Source organism: Procambarus clarkii, chromosome 13 (genome assembly GCF_040958095.1).
Source record: "Procambarus clarkii isolate CNS0578487 chromosome 13, FALCON_Pclarkii_2.0, whole genome shotgun sequence".
In the NCBI taxonomy this organism is placed as follows: Eukaryota; Metazoa; Arthropoda; class Malacostraca; order Decapoda; family Cambaridae; genus Procambarus; species Procambarus clarkii.
The window spans coordinates 15569451-15594166 of record NC_091162.1 but is presented as its reverse complement, the minus strand read 5'-3'; the positions used below and the strand labels follow the sequence as shown (position 1 = coordinate 15594166).

Genomic DNA, 24716 nt, shown 5'->3' with positions numbered 1-24716 from the left:
TTTTAATGCAATTTAAAGTTGCAAGTCAGACAAGTTGAGAGCCGGAGGAGCCAGGGGAGGTATAGGCTGTTATATAAATAAATAAATGTTTATTCAGATAAAAACGTACATACATGCAAGATGAGTTACAAACATAGTTTAAGTCCAGACTTTGACCTTCTCAATGGCTATGTTTTATTGCTACATTCAACTAAGATATGAAAAGAATAAAGGAAGAATATTAAGAAATACCATACCACCAAGAACAGACAATTCCTTCCGTATAAGGAAAATGTGTCAGATGTGTGGGCAAGGATCTTTGATACAACTGACAAAAGGAGATGAAGTTGTATCCTACAGCTGTATTGTGTTTGCAAGAAAGCTCATTTCCCCCCCCTGTCAATGGCGGAATTCCCGCGCTGCCTGCTGGGTCAGCGAAGGGGCGAAGAGTAAGCTAAACTCTATGCGCCGGCTGCATTGAACCTTACTCTATGCAGCCGGCGCATAGAGTAAGGTTCAATGCAGCAATATGATCAGCAGTGGTGCGTGTGTTGGTCCTGGGAACAACTGCACGGGAGGAGGGGTGTACAGTGTGGAGAGTTGGTGTTATGACACATAAGAAGAAGGCGGAGTACGTAGCGAGTGTGTGACGTCTCAGCCCGGTGGCAGTGTGTGTGACGTCTCAGCCCAGTGGCAGTGTGTGTGACGTCTCAGCCCGGTGGCAGTGTGTGTGTGACGTCTCAGCCCAGTGGCAGTGTGTGTGTGACGTCTCAGCCCAGTGGCAGTGTGTGTGACGTCTCAGCCCAGTGGCAGTGTGTGTGTGACGTCTCAGCCCAGTGGCAGTGTGTGTGTGACGTTTCAGCCCAGTGGCAGTGTGTGTGTGACGTCTCAGCTCAGTCGCAGTGTGTGTGTGACGTCTCAGCCCAGTGGCAGTGTGTGTGACGTCTCAGCCCAGTGGCAGTGTGTGTGTGGCGTCTCAGCCCAGTGGCAGTGTGTGTGACGTCTCAGCTCAGTCGCAGTGTGTGTGTGACGTCTCAGCTCAGTGGCAGTGTGTGTGTGACGTCTCAGCCCAGTGGCAGTGTGTGTGACGTCTCAGCCCAGTGGCAGTGTGTGTGTGACGTCTCAGCTCAGTGGCAGTGTGTGTGTGACGTCTCAGCCCAGTGGCAGTGTGTGTGTGACGTCTCAGCTCAGTGGCAGTGTGTGTGTGACGTCTCAGCCCAGTGGCAGTGTGTGTGACGTCTCAGCTCAGTGGCAGTGTGTGTGTGACGTCTCAGCCCAGTGGCAGTGTTTGTGACGTCTCAGCTCAGTGGCAGTGTGTGTGACGTCTCAGCCCAGTGGCAGTGTGTGTGTGACGTCTCAGCCCAGTGGCAGTGTGTGTGACGTCTCAGCCCAGTGGCAGTGTGTGTGACGTCTCAGCCCAGTGGCAGTGTGTATGTGACGTCTCAGCCCAGTGGCAGTGTTTGTGACGTCTCAGCTCAGTGGCAGTGTGTGACGTCTCAGCTCAGTGGCAATGTGTGTGACGTCTCAGCTCAGTGGCAGTGTGTGTGACGTCTCAGCTCAGTGGCAGTGTGTGTGACGTCTCAGCCCAGTGGCAGTGTGTGTGACGTCTCAGCCCAGTGGCAGTGTGTGTGTGACGTCTCAGCTCAGTGGCAGTGTGTGTGTGACGTCTCAGCCCAGTGGCAGTGTGTGTGACGTCTCAGCTCAGTGGCAGTGTGTGACGTCTCAGCCCAGTGGCAGTGTTTGTGACGTCTCAGCTCAGTGGCAGTGTGTGACGTCTCAGCTCAGTGGCAATGTGTGTGACGTCTCAGCTCAGTGGCAGTGTGTGTGACGTCTCAGCTCAGTGGCAGTGTGTGACGTCTCAGCCCAGTGGCAGTGTGTGTGACGTCTCAGCTCAGTGGCAGTGTGTGACGTCTCAGTCCAGTGGCAGTGTGTGTGACGTCTCAGCTCAGTGGCAGTGTGTGTGACGTCTCAGCTCAGTGGCAGTATGTGTGACGTCTCAGCTCAAGTGGCAGTATGTGTGACGTCTCAGCTCAGTGGCAGTATGTGTGACGTCTCAGCCCAGGTGTGTGTGTGTACTGAGCAACCCATCCTCCGAATTGACAGTACGTTTCAGTACTAAGTGTAATAAGTACATTTCCTGACTGTCATACATAGTACATAATTGCACTTATGGGGCTGTTACATTACCTCCCCATTTTTGGAGGACGGGCTGGTGAGAGAGCCAAGCCGGGGTAAACAACGTCCCCTCTCTCTCTCTCTCTCTCTCTCTCTCTCTCTCTCTCTCTCTCTCTCTCTCTCTCTCTCTCTCTCTCTCTCTCTCTCTCTCTCTCTCTCTCTCTGAGAATGGGATACTATGATATTAGCATTAATAATCGTAAACTCATTTTGTATAGAAGCTAAGAGGTATTATCCTACCTCAGCTTATGCTACAGCGGCATATTATACTGTACCTCATTAGTGCTGGGTTGATGGGGGTCATAGATCCCCCCCCTGGCACCATTGAAGGGCCTTCCCTGGCACCATCTAAGGCCCCCCTGGCACCTTCGACAAGCCTGTACTAGTAAACTCTGGCTACATCACAATCTTCCAATAGTTACAGAGCTCAAAGTGCCTCATACCATTTGGTCTGAAGCCATTGATAACAGGACAGTCACAGATACAGTGTTGGAGAGTAAGTCCTCGTTCCTGCTCACATAGTTTACAATTGGAGTGTTCACCGTTGGGGGGATACTCACAGGGTGGGGTATCCTTCGCGCATGTGCAGACTATAGCTGATGCAGCCTTGGCGCGAATTTCGAAAGTGGTAACTTGTGCTCGACTCTTTGGTTTCTCTTTTTTGTTTATTTACCACCCTGTGTTTAGCATTACTAAGAGGAATGGTTATTAGCCTAGCAGTATTTAAACAAAGGTCTTTACAAAATCACATCCTTCTGCCTTATGTGCCTTCCCTTCCCTTCTGGCTTCCCTTCCCTTCTGGCTTCCCTTCCCTTCTGGGTTTCCCTCCCATTAGGCTCCCTCACCCCGCCCCTCCCACCAGCAACACCCGGAGTCACTCGGAGTGTTACCAACATCCGCATTGTTCCTCCTATAAATAATTTTCTCTTCAGTCTTCTTTCATCTTCTCCTCCATTCTCTGTGTCTCTCGTACCTGCTCCTCCTTCCTTCCCTCCCTGGCACAGTAGCGGGTGTCATGGAACGGTGCCAAGGGCTGGAGCGTTGGCCCCCAACCGGCACCCTGCAGGCTTCCAGTATCCCTTTATTCTCCCTACCTAACTTGTTTTCCTTCTCCATCTGCGTTCCTTCCCCATATATCCTCCTCCCTCACTCCTCCATCTCACCACCCTTCCCTCATCATCTCATTTATCTATCCCTTCCCCCCCCCTCCCCACCCACTCCCCCTGTCCTTCTCATATTTCGTCTCTCTTGCCTACTTTCCACTATTACCTTTTTCCGTATTTTTTTTTCATCGTGAGTCTTTTGAAATCTTTCTTTTGTTTGTCACACCATCGACCCCTCACGCTTGCCCGTCTGGAACCTCTCTCTCTCTCTTACCTGTACCTCAAACTGGTTTTCGAGTGGGTTTATATAGTGTGGGTTTATATGATGTGGGTTTATATAATGTGGGTTTATATGATGTGGGTTTATATAGTGTGGGTTTATATGATGTGGGTTTACCTTGGTAGAGAGGGAGTGGCCAGAGGACAAGAAGGGATACCTGGCATCCTAGCCCCACCACCACACCACTACCAAGAGGCTTTGTACATAAAACAACAGATGTTACAAAAAGGCTTACGGGTTCACCATAACCTGTGCTACTTGCAACTTTTTGTTCCCCAGTGACTGAATCTATAACAACATACAAAACGGTTTTAATTTGAATCTAAGAAAGGTGTTATGTACTCACCTAGTATGAGAGTAGGTGTGATTAAGCCCGTTGCGTGACGTAGACTTGCGTGAAGCACGTTGCGTGATGGTGACTTGCGTGAAGCACGTTGCGTGACGTAGACTTGCATGAAGCGGGTTTGCAGATTTCCCTCTCGCATCCTCTCAAGCGCTGTTGGACTTTGATATCTCTCCTTGAGCGAGCATCTTCGCTTCCCCCAGGTGGTGTGGACTTGGGGGGGGGGGGGAGGGGGGAGACACAGTGGGTGTACCCAGAGGGTGGTAACCCTCCCACTGGCCTAGTTTAGAGTAATTGAGTGTGACCAAAGGATAAGAGACAGACTAAGTGTTCTATACTCTAGGGATAAATCCTGTTATGTTAGGCAACAGAGTCATCTTCCCGCCTGTTTCACTTTTAACTACGGAGGGTGTTGTTGACCTCGCTATTACAGAGCAGTAACTCCTCTTATGGCGCCATTGGCCTCGTTATTACTGAACCACTGAATTGTAGTCTCACATTGATGCCAGCCACCCACACACACACACACACACACACACACACACACACACACACACACACACACACACACACACACACACACACACACCCACACACACACACACACGCATACACACACACACACACACACACACACACACACACACACACCCACACACACACTTAATTCCGATGGAAGACTGCCAGGAACGACCTGAACAATATTTAATTAGGGTCCCTCAAGTAATTACAAGTGTTCAGCTCGAGCAAATGGAAAGTAAAGTACGGAAGCCGGATACGGGGATCCGTAGACCGGACACAAGGCATCATGTGGGAGAGGAAATGCTCCTGGATTCGAACAGCCTCTATTCGGGGTTAATATTGCACCGAAGCAGTCACCATAAGCCCACATCAAGAGAATATCTTCAGCTGCCTGCGGAAGGTTGACTAAGAACTGCCTTTAGGAATCTGAACAAAAGGGTCGCTCAAGATTTTGTATATCGTTTACTAGACCAATCTTGGAATGTGTAACACAACGTGGGGTCCTTGGGCCAGATTCACGAAGCAGTTACTCAAGTACTTACGAACGTGTACATCTTTCCTCAATCTTTAATGGCTTTGGTTATGTTTATTAAACAGTTTACAAGCATGAAAACTTCCCAATCGAATGTTGTTATTGTTATAAACAGCCTCCTGGTGCTTCGGAGCTCATTAACTGTTTAATGATTGTAAACAAAGCCGCCAAAGATTGATAAAAGATGTACAGGTTCGCAAGTGCTTGCGTAACTGCTTCGTGAATCTGGCCCCTGATCTCGTTAAGCACAAAATGAAGCTGGAAAATGTTCAGCTTCCCCCCAGGGGCATGGGAGGGGGGGGGGAAGCTGGTAGCTCGTCTGGTGGCATACAGAGGCATGCCACCAGCCGAGTCCCAGAGCTGAGAGGCACGAGTTAAGAGAAAAGACAAAAGGAGATAAACATCACGTCACTCGAAGATGTAAGACATACAAGAGAACCGATTACTACATACAAAATACTCAAATCAGACAATGGTAAAAAATTTACATGGGCTGTACATGAACAAGGGAACACAGATAGAACTAAGTACCCAAATGCGTCACAGAGACATTATAAATAATTTTGTTATTGTCAGGGTAGAGATCAAATGAAATATGCTAAAAAGTAAGGTGGTGGAGACAGACTCCATACACAGCTTTAAATGTAAATATGATAGAGCTCAATAGGCTCTGGAACTTATACAGCAGTCGATTAAGGGTTGAGAGGCGGGACCCATTGGCTGTAGTTCATGCCCTGCAAATGCAACTAGGTTTATACACCCACGCACATTGATTAGATTATAATTAGCATCCCGATATGCATTCTCACACTTTGTCTGGAGATTACTCCATTTTCTGTGGCCACTATGGCCGACATTACGGTTACGAAACGTAATTTAAACAAGCTAGAGGCCAGGTGAATGGACCGTTATTTAACATGCAGACGATAACTGCCAACCTCACTTGTCTCATACACCAAGATAAACGATAACATTCCACATCCTTCAAGAATACCAGTTTGGACTTTGATGGTGAACATTTAAGACAATGCCTGGACGTAGCCGTCAAGTGCAGGAGCACACCTGGGAAGTAGCGAGACTCTGTAGATCTGTATCTAACATATCCACAATTCTTAGGTTAGGATTCATTCAGATAATTCTCGACGTGGTCCGCAAGAAAGCTGTTTCCTTCAATGAGGTTCACTTTACAAAACATCGCGGGGGAGTACGAATTGTCATTGAGTCTGGCAGGTTTGAGATGCATCAGTGGGACTATCAATGTCCTGATGTGTCGTTAACCCTAGGCTTTAAGCGTGGAGGTTACTGTGGTCATTTGCATTTATCTGTAGGCCCTCTATGCTCTGCTATTCTGCCACTCCCAACTATTTGTGGGAAGAGGCAGCACACTTTACCTTGAAGCACCTCAAGGTAACCTCAAGGTAAGGTCTGCTGCCTCTTCCCACGATAGTTGGGAGTGGATTGAAACAGTTGTCGGCTGCTCATTGTTGCAAAAGAAAGCTGTGGGTCAAAATAAAATAAAATATGAAGGAAACTGATGAGAGATCGTAGAGTTTATAGAAACTGGGCGGTTGGTGGGAGGCAGCGGACGCCTCACAACCTGCGCAGTTGACAGGTTTATGAGCTGTTTATAAACCTAGCCTTATTGGACAGATTTATAAGCCTTATTGGATAGGTTTATAAGCTCCTCGTCCCTGTGGTCGTCAGGGATCACACCTCCGACCCCTCGTCTCTTCCTCCCATTGGCCGAGGAGATAAACAATAGGTTCTAGAGTTGTTCAATTAAACCGCAGGCCACTGAAAAGGATGGAGCTAAAGTTCGACTGTGCAATTTGATCCAGGGAGAGGGGGAGGAGGGGGGGGGGACACATCCACATGCTGCCCACCAATCCAATCAACTTTTTTTAACTCTCAATGACTTTACAATATAAACTGACGACTCCTTTTTATTCAGTTATAAAGTGCAGCCGCGCGCCTTCCCTCGCGGGATTATTGTTGAAGCCAATCACGTTTTTGTTGCTGAAAATCTTATAATTTTGATGTAAACATCGGCTTAAACACTGAGGAACTGACATGGGGGAACCACGGAAGATTGGGAGAGCGTGAGGGACGGAATGGTGAGAGATTGGGAGAGCGTGAGGGACGGAATGGTGAGAGATTGGGTGAGGGTGAGGGACGGGATGGTGAGAGATTGTGTAAGTGTATGAAACTGAAGTAAATAGTAAAAGGGTGATTGAGGAGTAAGGCAAAAAAAAGTATGATGTAGGGGTAATAGTGAGACTGGGGAAGGGGGAGGAAAGGGGAGGCTGGAGGGTGTGGGAGGGAAGGGAAAGAGGCTGTAGGTGGAAGGGAGACTGGGTGTATAATGGAGGCTGGTTGTGAGAGGACGCTAAAGCATGTATCTATGGACATTGACACATGTTGAAATACACGTGAAGAACCTTACAAGCACACAAGCATATATATATATATATATATATATATATATATATATATATATATATATATATATATATATATATATATATATATATATATATATATATATATATGCGCGCGCGAGAGAGAGTACGAGATCAAAATGATGACATTGCAGATTATCATATATGAAGCGAGGTTTGGTCAGGTATATGTTACCTGTACACCAGCATTGATCTTAATAGCACCGAGAGCTGCATGTTTACCATAGTATGTAAACAAATCTGAGAAAATTCAACAGCTGTAGCCTTCGTTCGTATTTAAAAATTAAAATTATCCGCTCACTGGTGAATTATTCCCACCCTCTGTAAACAAGACAATTCCCATTTTCTGTGATTACTGTTTGGTTGACTTAAGTATTGCTGGAATATACGGTTCTTTAGCTCGCTTTTTACACCTTTCTGTTTGTCGGTAGCCTGTTATAATTGGCTGGAACAAAGTGTTTATATTCGTTCTTTTAGGGCGTACAGTGCAGTTTATATTATGTAATTATATTTAATAGGGAATCTCCTTTTTACTCCCCCTTGTGTTTCAATCTTGCTTTTGGTGTATTTTGTATGAGGTTGCGTCAGATTCTCGCCATCCCATTTTTAGAGTTGAAAACATGACTTTGTAGGTAGACTGCCTGGCGAGGCTTGCAAGATAAAAAAATGCAGACCGATTTTTGGACAATATAATGCAGATAAAAATGTAGTTTAACGTGACTGACTCGTTTTTTTAGAGGAGCTAACAGATGCTCAGATACTTGGATGGTGACAGTCAAAATGAACAGCATTGTCACTGTCCTGTGTGGCAGTGAATATGAGCAGCATCCTCACTGTCCTATGTGGTAGTGAATATGATCACCATCCTCACTGTCCTGTGTGGCAGTGAATATGAGCAGCATCCTCACTGTCCTGTGTGGCAGTGAATATGAGCACCATCCTCACTGTCCTATGTGGTAGTGAATATGAGCACCATCCTCACTGTACTCTGTGGCAGTGAATATGAACACCATGGGAGCCGGTCGGCCGAGCGGACAGCACGCTGGACTTGTGATCCTGTGGTCCTGGGTTCGATCCCAGGCGCCGGCGAGAAACAATGGGCAGAGTTTCTTTCACCCTATGCCCCTGTTACCTAGCAGTAAAATAGGTACCTGGGTGTTAGTCAGCTGTCACGGGCTGCTTCCTGGGGGTGGAGGCCTGGTCGAGGACCGGGCCGCGGGGACACTAAAGCCCCGAAATCATCTCAAGATAACCATCTTCACTGTCCTCTGTGGCAGTGAATATGAGCACCATCTTCACTGTCCTGCGTGGCAGTGAATATGAGCACCATCTTCACTGTCCTGTGTGGCAGTGAATATGAGCACCATCCTCACCACAAGAACACGTGACGGAATACTTAGACTGGGTAAAATTACATGCGAATTTTGTAATGAATGATTAAATTAATACATAAGTTTCTATTACTTCAACTTTAACCCAAGTTACTTTTACTTCAGCGGATTTAAATTAATCAAACACAGGAGAAAGCTATAAACAGTAATGATCACCACACTCGCAAGAGTTTATTCACATAAACTGGTATAAAAATAGGGAGTCTTCCACAAGATGTTTTAGACTTCAACAGCTGACAGGACTGGGGCCCTTGGAATGCAAATTCCACGAAATGGCTTAATCTGTTTCTCCGACCCGGGCCCCTTGAGAGGTGTAGACGGCCCTCTCCCGCCCTCTGGGCTTCTGACTCTCGACTCTCCTTTGCTACCTCATTGTGGAGAGTGTATCCCAATAGTAAGATTATTCTCTCTCCTTCCTCTCTCTCTCTCTCTCTCTTCCCCATTACCACAAAACTCAATTTGTTGACAGTGAGGGCTTTAACGCGGCTGCCCAACACACCAAAGGTGTGTGCACCGTTCCTCTCCCTTACTGTCTCTTTGCCCTCCCTTGCTCTCCATTACTCTGTCTCCCTTGCTCTCATCCCCCTTTGCTCTACCTGTGGCTCCCCTTGCTCTCTCTTAGTTCCCTTTACACTTCCTGTCAACATCAGACTAAAATGGTTTCGTGTTAGGGTGGGTGGAGGTTCCATGAGGCGGCCACAAGGGTTCCTGCTGAAGACTGGTATAAAAACTCAAATGACAGAGAGATGATTCTGGCGGGAAAGAGAGTATGGCGTGTGAGGGTGTGATGCGGGGCGGACTGAATTAATCTGGAGCACTACTCGCTTTGTTGGGGCGGGGAAGGGGGAGCGTCTGTCTGGCTCTATTCCACTAGCGTTATCCTTACGTGGGGTTAACCCTTAGCTCTTGGATCCCACCTCTCGACCTTCAATAGACTGGTATAAAGGTTCCCAAAACCTTTATGCGAAATGGATTACACACTGGCTGCCTGTCCCTCGACACAATTAATTTCCCTATGTATTTTGAATGTCATAATCATGTCTCCTCTATTTCTTGTGTCTCCTAGTGACGTGAGACTTAAGTTCCCTGCGTGTTTCCTCGGAGTAGTCTCATGGCATACGCCTCAACTTTCTTAAACTCGTTACATGTATTTAACGAAATATCAACTCGATACTAACGGCTTACATTCCAGAATTAGTCTGGCGTGACCAGCCTTACATATGCCGCTGATGATATCCGATTGATGTGACTCGGGAGGCAGATTCGTCACGAAATCTCCAGATCCTATTCTACCTTCCATTCCAGAAGAATTTGTCCTCCAAGCTCACATCAATCATTTTTATTCCTTTGCATTTGCTTGAGTTGAGCCGCGTGTCAGTGTTAGTGAAGGAGAGTGTTGAGTAGTGTAGCGAGCATCCCATAGTGGCAGAGTGCACTCGCTGGGGCACACACGCGCCCTGCTCCCCATAGTACAGGGATTGGTGTGTCCTGGGGGCCAGTGTGTCCTGGGGGCCCAGTGTGTCCTGGGGGCCAGTGTGTCCTGGGGGCCCAGTGTGTCCTGGGGGCCAGTGTGTCCTGGGGGCCAGTGTGTCCTGGGGGCCAGTGTGTCCTGGGGCCCAGTGTGTCCTGGGGGCCAGTGTGTCCTGGGGGCCAGTGTGTCCTGGGGGCCAGTGTGTCCTGGGGGCCAGTGTGTCCTGGGGGCCAGTGTGTCCTGGGGGCCCAGTGTGTCCTGGGGGCCCAGTGTGTCCTGGGGGCCCAGTGTGTCCTGGGGCCCAGTGTGTCCTGGGGGCCAGTGTGTCCTGGGGGCCAGTGTGTCCTGGGGGCCAGTGTGTCCTGGGGCCCAGTGTGTCCTGGGGGCCAGTGTGTCCTGGGGGCCCAGTGTGTCCTGGGGGCCCAAGCAGTACCACCCCCACAGTTTGTGGCTTCCAGCTTACCAGTGTCTTTAACTAACTCACGAAGCACACACAGACAAATATGGTACCTCACAATTATTGACAAACAGGTAGATATGGAAAGACAGGCAGACAGGTGGACAGAGATGCAGAAACTGGCCAAATGAGGCGAAAAACAGGTAGACAGAAATTAATAAAACCGGTAGACAGTTCGCCAGAGACGAGGTTTAAACAAACGCAGCTGGAATATTCGATGGCAAACAGCACAAGGTTTAATAATTACATTTTCGTAAAGTTAATATATTCGCGAGCAGCTTATGGCCGGGAATAATTTAGCGACGCTTCACAGGATATGTTATAAAGTCAGCGTATAGCCTCTGTCATTCTGGCAGTCTATGGCACATAATGATCACCGCAGTTACAGCCCGGTTCCTGTGCCAGGTCAGACCACTACGGGCTCACCATAGCCCGTGCTACTTGCACCTTTTTGTGTAATGTGTTTAGTGGTGGTGGTGGTCGGGGGTTGTGGTGTACACTTCCCGCCCTGCGCCGCTCTGTGAGCTGGAGGCGGCCAGCCAGATCTCTTGGAGACGCTCCAAGTGAAGATTTGTAGTTTCAACTTTTGTGTCGTGTCTTTGGGGGCAGCTGTGACGCCGCTGGCGGCTGTTGTGACGCCGCTGGCGGCTGCTGTGACGCCGCTGGCGGCTGCTGCGACGGTCTCAGCTGCTGTGACGGCGGCACCTTATCGCTCAGATTTGTTTTGCTGTGCTAATTGGATTAGTTCACATGACAAAATCACAGCTGTGCTCGAGTGTCGTGGGGGAGGGGGGGGGGGGGGGAATCGTTACAGGAATTACAAGGCTAGTTTACTTATACTTCCAATACTATAAATTATCATCCACACTTACGTGGAAATGATCACTCAATTCACCTGGGCTGTAGGAGGCTCGAACCGTTGACCCCCCGTCCCTATGTGAGGCCCAGGCTGTATCGACCGTCCAGTATACTATACACGGAGGGCCAATAAGTATGCTTGTGTTATATTAAGACTTTCCAGAGGGGGGGAGGGTTGTTGGCTAGTTACACGACTACAAAATACTGAAATTTATTTTGGTATATATATATATTATTTCTGCAATTTTGTTCAGAGCGACATCTATATATTTCATTTACAATATCTGTATGTTGACAGGCCGTTAGCAGTGTCGTCTGTGTAGTTACCTAGCAGTAGTTACCTAGTTGTGCTTGCAGGGGGGTTGAACTTCGGCTCTTTTATCCCGCCCGTCAACATCCAATCAGCTGGTGTACAGGTTCCTGGTCCTGTTGGGCTCTTATCATGCCTACATTTGAAGCTGTGTATGGTGTCCGCCTCCACCACATCACTGCCTAATGCATTATTCCATTTGTTAACTATGACACTGACAAATTTATGTCTGATGTCTCTTTGGCTGGTTTGGGTACTCGGTTTCCACCAGTGGTCTCCCTTGTGCGAGTACCCTCTCCACGTTTTCTAAATAGTCTCTGTCTACCCCTATTAATTCCTCTAAGAATTTTGTATGCGGTAATCATATCTCCCGTAACTTTGCGTCAGGTTATGTCATCCAGTGACGACTGGATGACATAACGTGTGTGTGTGTCTCTCTCTCTCTCTCTCTCTCTCTCTCTCTCTCTCTCTCTCTCTCTCTGGCATGAAAATTTAATTTTCTCGCGATTTAGTGTTATATAGGGACCAGGATGATAATATTGAACCTGGCGAAATTAGTCGAATATGACAAATATTATTCTTATGTTGGTCCATGATGATAATTAAAGTATTAACGAGGAAACGAACAGCGAGGCAGAATGAGGCAGCAGAGGAGTGAGTGATTTGGAAGGGAATTGCTGGTGATAAAAGGGGAGCAGGGATAATGGCCGAGAACTTAAAAGACTGTGAAAGATAAAGTTATTAAGACTGTTAGGAGAAAAAGTGACAGGATGGGAGAGAGAGAGAGAGAGAGAGACGCAGGACAAGGACTGGGAAGGGTTGGCGAGAGGAAGTGAGGGAAATGTTGTAAAAAAGTGTGGGAGGGGAGAGGTTGTCAGGGTAACCACAGGAGAGGCCGAGTGTGGCAGTCAGGCTCAGCCCTCCTGACCTGACCTTCCTTGCTATACCCTATACCTGTGTGTGGCGCCGTCCCCCCCACCCGTCCTCAGGACAGGCGAGTGGCGCACCTCACCACAAACACCGCCATCATCCTCGCCTCCTGCTGCTTCTTCCACTCTTCCCTCTCTTACCCTCACTTCCCAAGGATTACCTTCATGACAAGATAATCCTTGGGAACGTTACTGCCCCTCTCAGCCACTAACTCGGGTGATTTTTCAGTCTCTCTTTATAAAAAGAGACGAAAAGTGCCTCTTTCGTCACAGATTCAACCCCGAGTTAGGGTGAAGTTAGTAAGACTTAGCAGTAATAGACAACCTAAAGGAGAGGGGTTAAACAACACTAGACAAAACCACCACCAAATGTACTTAAATACTATGTACAGGTAATTATTTACAAGATATGCACACACACACACACACACACACACATCACATATACGTCACTTTCACACAGAACACTACAAAAACAGGGTTTCTACCCTGTGTACTCGCTTAGTTGTGCTTGCGGGGGTTGAGCTCTGGCTCTTTGGTCTGCCCTTCTCCTGAGGCACTCACGTCGACGAGTCCACTTTTCCAGCAATCTACGGACCAGTCCTCAGCAGTATTCCCACAGGGGCTAAACACTCACTTTAGCAGTGAACGGGCTAACCTCCTCTCAAGCCTTAACCTAGAAGACTGCCCGACACTCACGCCGTCTCCGAACACAACATGGCCATCCCGGGATACGTCGCTCCAACACCAGTAGCTCGCTGGCTACCAACAGACAGCTCACTGCCTTCAACGACGTTCAGACCATAACAAGCCTTGTGTTCCTGAGGACTGTTCACGGTGGACTGCTTTCCTCTGTCCAGCGTACCTCTCACATCACCTCAGAGGGGAAAAATCATACAGTACGATGGAAACTACACCTGATTCAGCGAGAGCGGCCTTCCATCAGTAAACACAGAAAACGGTTCAGGTGCGGTCGACAGATGGCGGTAACCGCGTCACAGGGCGTGTCGGAGACAGGTGACTTAAGGGTGAAAAAAAAACTCAACTCGTGCTATATGGGAAAAGGAAGTGTGAATCTTCCTTGAGGACATTCCCAGGCATTAAAAGCTGCCAGTTTGCTTCAGATCAAGACTTTTTTATCTACAAAAGAATTTTGGATCTGTTTCAGGAAATTATTCTTCCTGTGGAAAATACATTTCGTTCGGTAGAAAATATATTGTGGGTTTGTTACATAAATTGTAGTTATGTATTTCGACACGTTAATATATATACGGAATTACATGTTCTAACTGTAGTAAATTTTCTGTATTTAAATAAATCGTAGAAAAGTTTGACCTGTTACGCAAAATCTGAAATTTTGGAAGCAGGGATTCCTTACCCCGGAAATGACTGCTAGAACGCAGCATACAAATCCAATTTCCCAAAAACCATATTCGAGCTGTACAGATTTTCAGGACAAGGAATGACATTCTGACATGTTTTCCCACAACGTCGACCCCGGGTATGGAGGCCGGCCAGGTGTCGCCCCGCCCTCATCCCACGCCCCGCCCTCACCCCCACGCCCCGCCCTCACCCCCACGCCCCGCCCTCACCCCCACGCCCCGCCCTCACCTCACGCTCCGCCACGCGTGCCTGAAATGGAAACCTCACAAAAAAATCACCTGAATTTGGGAACCACATTTGCTGATTGGTCTCTGTCCGAAATTTAGTTCTTTGGACTGTCCCTGCCCACCGAGGAGCTCTGGGTGCTTCGCGCTTGTTAAGGCCAGCGTTGATTTGTCCATTCCCCTTCACTGTGGGCAACGATTGGTTCGTTTCAAGAGCGGTGTAAGATGATTGGTCTGTACCCAGAGTGGCGTAAGTTGATTGGTTCATTTCCGGTGTGAGTTGATTGGACTTTATCCTACGTGAGTTGACTGGTTGTTATCCAACGTGGGTTGATTGGTTCGTTTCCGGTGTGAGTTGACTGATTCGTTTCTGACATGATTTGATTGGTCAGTTGACAGCCAAGAGTCGGTCGGTCCAGCCTGACCTATCCGACACTGTCTTAATTCTGATGCAGCCTGATAGCTACTGGTATGACCCCTATTGACCCATCAGAGTGCATATGACCCCTGTAGCTGTAACTAGCGGGAAGAGTGTTACTATAGGGTTCTCGTTGTCCCTTGAACTAGGATTATAATGTGGTCCATTTTACAGGAATCAGTGTGACCCCCCAATAACTAGTGTGACCTAGGTATGACCCCATTACCTAGTGCGAGCCCATTAGCTAGCGTGACCCCCCCCCCCCCCAGTAACTAGTGTGACCCCAGTATCCAATGATCCAACTAGTGAGTTCCACTACGAGATGCACCATCGTAGTTCCACTGCGAACTGCAAATTCGTAGTTCCACTACGCAGAGGCTCACGCTTCATATTTCCATGGCAGCTTTCTCATCATAGACTAAGGCATGACAGCCGGCATTGTTAGCCGGATTTAATCACAGAAACATGGCGAAAATCTGACATCCAATTAAGGTGGCATTAGGGGCAGGCGGCGCAGCCCGTAAATCATCGTCATTTTGCCTTTACGAGCTGGCTTATTCTGTAGGACTAGTACTCTCCTGCAGGCGCTTCCTGAGTCGAGCTTGCGCTCCTCCGCCATCAAGCTTTTACGTGTTTAATGCAACGTTATAAATGCTGTCTTCTCAGATATATATTTAAAACTGTGTATCGAGTTATCTTCAAGTTTTCTTCTAAGTCATTCCATTTCTTCAACACTTGAATGTTGTTTCTTAATCTTTATCCATTCCTCTTACTATTTATATGTCATTATCATGTCCCCCTCTATTCCTTCTCTCCTGTCATGTGACGAGATTGAGTTTTCCTAGCCATTCCTCGTACCTCAGCCCCGTCAGCTCAGGACCCTGTTACAATATGTAGCTTTTTGCCCGCCTGGACGACGTGCTCACGAGCGGGGTTCATGCTGTGTGATCATAGCATTAGGAAGGCTCTCTTCTCACACGTTGTTGAAGGCTGTCGAAAAGTTTCCAGTTTGGAATGAAAATGTCATCGATATTTAACGTGTGTGTGTGTGTGTGTGTGTGTGTGTGTGTGTGTGTGTGTGTGTGTGTGTGTGTGTGTGTGTGTTCGCGCGCGTGCGTACACTTAATTAAGTTACAGGGTCAGTAACAGCTCCCTAGTTCCGCATTTCCATCATCTGGTCAGTTAATGCAGTGACGTTAGTTCTGGTTTTCTTTAAAAGCTATACTTACTGCTCTTGCTTCAACGATCTCCTCTTGTACTCCGATCAACGTACTCGCGACTCTGACGCTGAAGAAGTTTGATTCCTGACGTCTCTCTCTGACTCGTCTGCGTCTCCAGTTTCCACTCGCGTCCCTCTGGTCGTACTGTTGTTCTTTGTAAACACCGCAGCATTGTACACCTTGCCAGTGTGGTGAGATTGAGCTCGCTCAGCCGTGCACTGGTAAATGAGTTTCCTCAGCTCTGGAACGAGTCTAGTCTCGCACCTCTCTATGTACGCAGTGATAGAAGTAACATTCACCCCTCCTTCTTCCTCCCATCAGGACACGGTCGACCAGACGGACGAGGAGGACCTCAGTAAAAACTCGACGGGGTCACCCAAGGTTCGCAAGAAGAAGAAGAAGCGACAGCCTCGCACCGTCATCAACCCGTACGGGAACGTGTACTTCTACTGGCTGTGTGTGCTCACCATCTGCGTCCTCTACAACCTGTGGACGCCCATCGTCAGGCAGGCCTTCCCCGAGCTCCAGAGGTCGCCCCAGCCCCTGTGGTCAGTACTGGTAATCTGTGGTGGTAGTAGTAGTTATCATAGTAGGCAGAAGGGGTAACTATAGTGACCTTCAAATGGTGCCCAACCACTTGGACACTTGGGGATTGAACACCAACATGCATGAAGCGAGACCGTCGCTCTATCGTCCCAGCCCAAGTGGTTGGGCATAATAGTAAGAGAGAGAGAGAGAGAGAGAGAGAGAGAGAGAGAGAGAGAGAGAGAGAGAGAGAGAGAGAGAGAGAGAGAGAGAGAGAGAGAGAGAGAGACAGACAGACAGACAGTCATATAGACAGACAGTCATACAGACAGACAGACAGTCAGTCAGTCAGTACCAGACAGACAAACAGTACCAGACAGACAGACAGACAGACAGACAGACAGACAGACAGACAGACAGACGTGCAAAACCGAGAGACAAAGATGGAAAGATAAAGTTTTTAACTTTGAAATTGGAAGGCAAGCAGGAACATGTGCAGTCAGCACCAGGTCTTCTTCTTGAGGCTAGCTTGAAATGATTTCGGGGCTTAGCGTCCCTGTGGCCCGGTCCTCGACCAGGCCTCCTTTTTTTTATACATCCCCAGGAAGCAGCCCGTAGCAGCTGTCTAAATCCCAGGTACCTATTTAATGCTAGATGAACAGACGCATCAGGGTGAAACAAACTCTACCCCCATTTGTTTCCGCCTCCACCGGCGGGGATCGAACCCAGAACCTCAGGACTACGAATCCCGAGCGCTGTTCACTCTGCCGTCAGGGGTGAAAGAAACTCTGCTCATTTGTTTCCGCCTCCCCACATGGGAGAGTTCACCAGCACGGGTTGAACATGAAGGGAACGTGAGAATGGTCCAGGACGGACCGGAACGTCGTCGTCCCTTCATTTTCTAGTGTGTGGATTGGGCAACATGAAGGGAACAGTAATTGATGGAAATTAGCAGTTTGTCAAGTGTAATGTGACACGATCACTCAAGCTTCCCCTTCACGCACTCACCGCCAGAGTGCGTGAGTGCCGCAGAGTTTTATAGTCTAAGAATGCCTAAATGCGTGTCGAGTTTAGTATGTGTACTCACCTATATGTGCTTTGCAAGGATAGCTTCAGCTCCTGGGCTCCGCATTTTAATCACCTGTGACCTATTGCTGTGGTTTCCGGTCTTGTTTATCATATATCCGTTCATGAAACCGGGTCAAGTTAGCCTCAACTGCCTCCCTTTTCACCTTACGCCACTTGCCCAGTACTTGCACTCTCAAGTTCTTTATTAAATCCTTTAGCTCATCTGAGTTTCTAGTTTTCAATACTATACCGTAATTCATAATTCATTTTGTTGGGGACAGGCAGCCTGTGTATATACAAGCATGTATGTTAGGGTTATATTGAGGTCTCCCTAAGGTTGAACAACCGACCCATTCCAGGATGTAACCCCCACAGCTGTTAACTAACTCCTGGGTACCTATTTACTGCCCAGTGAACGATTGATTGATTGATTGATGAAGATTAAGCCACCCAAAAGGTGGCACGGGCATGAATAGCCCGTAAGTGGTGGCCCTTTTGAGCCATTACCAGTATCAAGAGCTGATACTGGAGATCTGTGGAGGTGCGACTGCGCCCTGCGTGACGGGAGATGTCTCCCGTCCCCAGTGAACAGAGGCATTGTTTATAAATATGCCTGACTATTTGTGTTCCACCTGGAATTAAAACCTGGGATTCCTGATTGAGTCGGGCTACCCACCCAGCTGTGCTACTGAGACCCCCTTGAAGATTGAGTGAGAGGGATGCAAGTAATAAGCATACATATTCTTAACACTAAAAGATTGAAAATCAAGATGTGTGATACTAGAAACATAGGTATTTCAATACTGTACTGTTACTTGCTATAATTAGATTATCCAATGCAGTTATCTGTTATAAGCAACCCAATATTATTACCTACTCTTTAAGTTACTCCATTGCTCCATTTCCTGATGCAACTTACTAATCCTCACACCATACTAAATAAGATGCTTATAAATATTTATGCTGTCACAATCTTTAACATGAAAATTATTCACAAAAAGTGCTCACAGTATCTCTGGTGATTTTCATGCAGGTACCTGAGTGATGGGCTGACAGATATGATATTCCTGCTGGATATTTTGGTACAGTTCCGAACGGGTTACCTGGAGCAGGGCCTTATAGTTTACGACTTCAGGAAGCTCGCCAACCACTACATGCACTCCAATAGCTTCATGCTTGACCTTGTCTCTCTCTTCCCTTTAGATTTTTTACAATTTGCAGTAAGTACTACTTTTTGTCATTTGTGTTAAATTATTTCAATATCTCTCACTCTTGCATTAAAATGCCCTCACACAAATCCAGCCCAAAGGGATCCGAAGATCATGCAGGCAAAGTTCAGGTAACCAGAAGACGCTTGAGGTCAAAAACAGGAAATGAAAAAAGCCTCATGACGTTTGCTGAAGATGGTCCGACAGCTGTGGCAAGAATAACTGCAGGAGGGAAAGAAATTCTCCAACTAACACACAATCATGTTAACTGAGATTTTCACGAATTGACAACGTACCTGAATTGTGCCAACTGGGTAAGTAATAGAAATCCCTGGTTAGCAGAAACTTCAGATGGCTGGAAGAAAAATGCAGTCAGTTGTCACGGTATGCTAGAACCCAGATGCTGAGAACCCGGAGGTGAGAACCATCACCCGAGAAAGATTCTATGTGCCAAATTCATCCTGAATAGAGGAGCTGAAAGTGGTAGGTGTATCAAAACATACAGGTAAGAATCTTGCAGAACCAGGGAAATAAGTAGAGACTGCCTGGACTCGCCTGGCTAATCTGGGAAATGGTAGTCATCCATAAAGCTGAACAAGGTCTCCGTGGTGAAGTGGTAAGACACACGTCGCCTGGCGTTCCGCGAGCGCTTTGTCATGGGTTCGTATCCTGGCCGGGGAGGATTTACTGGGCGCAAATCCTTAACTGTAGCCTCTGTTTAACTCAACAGTAAAATGTGTACTTGGTTGTAAAAACTATTCTTCGCGGCGGGGATCGTATTCCAGGGACCTGCCCGAAACGCTACACGTACTAGTGGCTGTACAAGAATGTAACAACTCTTGTATATATCTCAAAAAAAAAGGAATGTGAGTAATGAGAAGATAAAGATTGAGGATAAGCTAAAGATCCATAGTCCCACTGCTGAACCAAAGACAGCTGGAACATCACTCACTGAGGTGAAGTAATAGCAATGACTCTTGTCCAATAAATCATGAATGAGAGTAAAGGAGAACAGCAGTAACCTGGAAAGAAAACGGGATATAAGGCCCTGGGACACAAGGCGAAATTTCCAAGCGTTCGAAGCCTACAGAAAAGCTCCCAGGTATCTTCCTACCACACTGATTGGAACTTACCATGAAAATGCTGACAAGAGAAACCTCACCAGAGACCAAACTTCGGTGGTCACTTATGAGGTACTGACATTGAAGAGGAAAACCAAACCAGTGAAACAATCTGAATCAGTAGTTCGTTCCATTCTGGAGCCAAAGGTGCACCAGAACACCAAAATCAGTTGAAAGGACACTTCTGCAGCAGTCAGTGCCCAGTCCATTACCTCTGAAGGAAGTAGTAGTGTGGAAAAACAAGAATGAAAATAACCCTGACTAGCAAGCAGTCATGGAGGCAACAGAAAAGTCCTTCCGAGTCTAAAAACACCAACTCATCCCTGAAAGCTGCTTAAGCAGTATAAGTCAAGTTGCAGACAAGTGAGGGAACCATATCATGAAACGACCAACAAAGTAACAAGGCAAACATGTCATCTAAACCCAATGGAAACTTACATTTGATCCATTATTAAACATCCACAAGCCCCTGATGTGATGGATGTGAAGCCGACTTTCACATACCAAATTCCATAAATTAGACAAGGGAAAGCATGCATTACCATATAACTACTGTTCATGTGTTAAACTAAAAGAATCGGTATTCACCACCCAATTGGTATCCCATGAATGTGCAAAACACAGCTATAAACAATGTTTTAAGGTCTGTTCACAGTAAATTTAATTGAATCTTATCAACAGATCTGGCATGAGGTCCAAATCCGAAATACATATATACTGTACTACCCAGATGCCAGAATGACTCGAGAAGAAGCCCCATGAAAGGATGACACCTAAACCTCTGAGAAAATAATTGATAAGGAAACTGGAAAAACAATCCAATGCCAGGAAATGTAACATTTGCAATAAAGTCTGGGCAAAACTAATCAGCTGAGGATGCTCAAGATTGGGAGCATAAACACAATCATTTAACTGTACAGTAATGAAAAAATACTAAGCATGCCCAAGGAATGCTAAACCCATTTAGCTAAAAAAAAAAGTGTTGGTGCTTGCAGAGTAGTGATGAACACCTCAGGAAAGGGTGTGACCTCTGGTGACCTGAATTATAACCTGGTAGTGTGCTTTGATACTACTGATAGTGTATAGTGTGTTGATATTGGGTAAACTACTGCTTTCAATTTTCCATCTTATCTTTCTTTAAATAAGATTCATAGTTTTGTTTCACCTAATCATTCCAGGCAGTTTTACAGTACTTGGTTTTGGGTCACTTTCAAATCCCTATGATTCTCTCGCCTCTTTGAACGCGCCTGGTAATGGCAGGCCTATGGAAGTCTAAAGGCCTGGTAATTTAATCTCTTGTGATGTATATTTTTTGGGGTGTTAACTTATAATAACAGTGCAATTTACAGTGCAATATTTAATATTCACAAAGCTGCACACATTAGTTTAATTGTTTGTTCTTTCACTTTTTTAACCAAACTGATAGAGAATATATTTTATATATTTGGTTTGCTTAATTTTCAGATTGGTACACACCCTATCATAAGATTTCCAAGATTTATCAAGGTATACCGAGTGTACAATTATTATTATATGGTGGAGTCTCGGACGTTGTACCCCAACATGTGGCGAGTGGTGAACCTCATACACATCCTCCTCCTCCTTGCTCACTGGTTTGGCTGCTTCTACTACATGCTGTCCGAGGCAGAACACTTTAGAGGGGACTGGACATATCCTTATCATGATGGTAAGTATGTAGTGTGTGGCTTCAGCAACTCGTGAAGTTGCTGTATATATATGTACAGTATACTGTACTGTATGTATGTATGTAATATGATCACTTTTTATCCTATTCAGGGGATAACTCCCCCCCCCCCCCTTCCCCTTGGCATACAGAATACCATAACCATTACACCAGGTGAGCAATAGTGTAGTGGTTATGGTGCCCTCTACACGAGGGGGGTGTGCTTTTGGGGCTAGGGTTTGAATCCTGGTCGGGTCAAAAGAGTTCAGAGTTATTTATGGCTTGTCCGTAATAAGGTATAGCACATTTGCTCTTTGGAGACAGGGTTGTATCGTTTATTGGGGCTTTTGTGTATTAAATCGGCAGTCGTTTTTTGTTTGGTAGTAGATAATGAAGTCCAATTTTTGATCTGGGGTTGTCAGTTTCATTCCATTTGAAATTATATTTTTTATTTTTATTGCTCCTGTTTTATTCTATGAATTCTTTGTGTATTTCTCATAGTTTTATGGTAGTGGTTGCCTCCTATTGCAGCTGTTCTGTTGTACCATTTTTCTAAATATCTTCTGATATTGGTGTTGACGTCTCTATTCGTATACCGTTATTTATTAATACTTTAAGGCTTCTGTCCAATTTTTTGGGTTGCATTGCTTTAAGTTTGGGCACTGCTGGGATGTTGAATGATTTTCTGTAATAGGAAATCAATCTTCATTACTACTTCACATTTTGTAACCTAACCCTTCATTATATCCTCAGATTCTGCCTTTAAAACTTTATCAAGAAAATACCTTGGTTCTGTTTACTGGTCCACCCTGACGCTCACCACTATCGGCGACCTCCCAACACCTGAAACAAACAGGCAGTAAGTGTATCTTGTTTAAGTTGTGATTGGTTTTATTTCTTATTTCTTTTATGTGTAGGACATATTAACAGGAAAGTTACTTGATTAGCTTGGTAAGTTAAGTGTTTTTTATTTATGGTTTTATTGACTTTAAAACAATCAGTGAGAGTGCCAGAGATCATATAGATTCATCACTGTAAGGCATCTGTTCCAGTAAGTTTAGACCTGCAGTAACTTTTCTGTCTTTTTGTAATGCTTCTGTTATTTTAGCATTTGAAGTGGTATGGAAAAATGTAGACTGGGTTTTGTGTTCTTTCTCTTTTTTTTTTTTTTATATAACTATTACAAGACAGTCATATTAAGTGAACCCTTTTCATAAAATCCAGTACTGGTAATGTATTTTTGTTTACTTTCCACATTTCATCAACATTTATGAAATGTAAATAGAAGGCTTTCTAAGTGTTGTTTGATCTCTTCAAGAATTTAAGATAATGGTAGAAACTATTTTTTTAATTCCATAACTTATTCAGTTTTGGAACTGCACTAATGGTTCCATAAGATGTCCTTAGTAGACCTTTCCTAACACAAGCTTAACCCAGGCCTCTTTCCTACCCTAAATGACCTGTAATTTTGCATAAAATGCATAGAGAAGTTTATTAGAAGCGAACCACTTCTTGACAGTGCACTGTGGCCATGTCCTCAAAGTCTCCTCATGTAGCACTAACACTGAAGCAATTTATTTTTATACTGTATTAAATATAATTGTGTCCCAGCCAGCTAGTGAATAGTTAGGTGATTGCAGTACTGTATATGATGCATTGACATTGTATTGAAGGGACAATATATACATTAGTTTTATGGTAGTGTACTTATGGTATATTATATATATATATATAATACAGTACTTAACCTCAATTAGTAATTTTTTCCCTTTCATATTTAACTTCACATATAAATGAATAGCAGGATAATGTAGAGTAATAGCTTAACCTGTCGGTATATATTTTTTTAAATTAAAACTATCAAAATTTAGTCAAGAGTCAAAATGTTTGAGTAATAATGTGGTATACCATGTCATATACAGTACCCTATATAAGAATTTCTATATTACTGTACATTAAATAATTTTATCCACATGAATGCATTGTGAAGTTTGTGAATGCTGCTGTTTGGGCAAGGATAAGTTATTCTCCAATATTTAGTCTTTATTTTGCTGTGGACATGAGTGCATGTCTTCATCATATGCTGTACATCTCTGTTGATATTCTTGGTTGCAGCTTTGGTCTGTGTCCTAAGTAAAAAGATCTAAAGACGTTTAGCTCATTCCTTTGGTTAGCAAATGCATGAAATATATATCCAACAAGACATAATTAGATTTTTGAGATTGAGAGGGAGTATATGTCATTTCTGATAGCATGCTTGTGATTGTGAAGGCACACACATCATGATAACCACCCTAGTAGATGATTTGTGGTGAATTATCAACCAATATGTTTACACTGCACTCCCACTCAAAAGGACATTCATTCCAGGCTTTTTGATATTCCATTGTATCTGGCTTTTGCTCGATTTCAAATTTGTTTTACAAAATTTATTGCTCCCCCTTTCCCTCCCCTTTTTTTTCTTTTTTTTTTTTTTGGAAACAATACATCATGTATTTCTTTGCAGTGAAGGTCCAGTTGCCTTGTTACCCTCGAGTGGCCAAATGAGGTGTCCCTGTACTACTGAAAGAATTTGCATATGCAGTACACCATGTACATTACTGTAATAAAACAATTACTCTTTGCAGGTAAATATTGTACAGTACATTACAAATTTACATTATAAAAAAAAAATGTCTGTTAGCAGCTTAATCAAACTGAAGATGACCACCTCTATTGTGCACTTAGAATGAGCTTGGCACCCGAGTCCTGACTGACACACCACTTGGAGTTCTAACTAGTAACTGATCTATAAGGATTTCTCTCCTTGATTTTCTCACCTCCTCCAGGAAAAGTTCTTTGGCATGCCTCAAATGTAAATGCACTCTGGCAATGTCTATATTATAAGTTTGTGAGCAGATATCTGTTAGACTATCAGTACTGCTTTAATTGAAATCATATTTAACCAATGGCTGTACTATCACATCTCCAGCATCATTGTCCTCCTCCTCCTCCACATGGCCAGAAATACTCTTACTTATCCCCATCAACATTCCATGACCTGAATCATGTCTCCA

At 45.4% G+C, this 24716-nt stretch overlaps 1 protein-coding gene across 7 annotated transcripts in view; it reads left to right on the top strand.

Annotated features, from left to right (window-relative positions):
* LOC123757051 (Cyclic nucleotide-gated ion channel-like) overlaps positions 1 to 24716 on the top strand; it is a 134407-nt gene that overhangs the window by 40398 nt on the left and 69293 nt on the right. For 4 of the 7 annotated variants that reach the window (XM_069323700.1, XM_069323699.1, XM_069323698.1 and 1 more), the window contains exons 2-5: positions 16376 to 16602; positions 18681 to 18867; positions 21441 to 21663; positions 22414 to 22519. In XM_069323700.1, the coding sequence (XP_069179801.1) occupies positions 16376 to 16602; positions 18681 to 18867; positions 21441 to 21663; positions 22414 to 22519 (743 nt within the window). Of the gene's footprint in view, positions 1 to 16375; positions 16603 to 18680; positions 18868 to 20009; positions 21077 to 21098; positions 21260 to 21440; positions 21664 to 22413; positions 22520 to 24716 lie in introns of those variants that run through there. The other 3 variants (XM_069323701.1, XM_069323703.1, XM_069323702.1) reach the window with 3 other exon arrangements.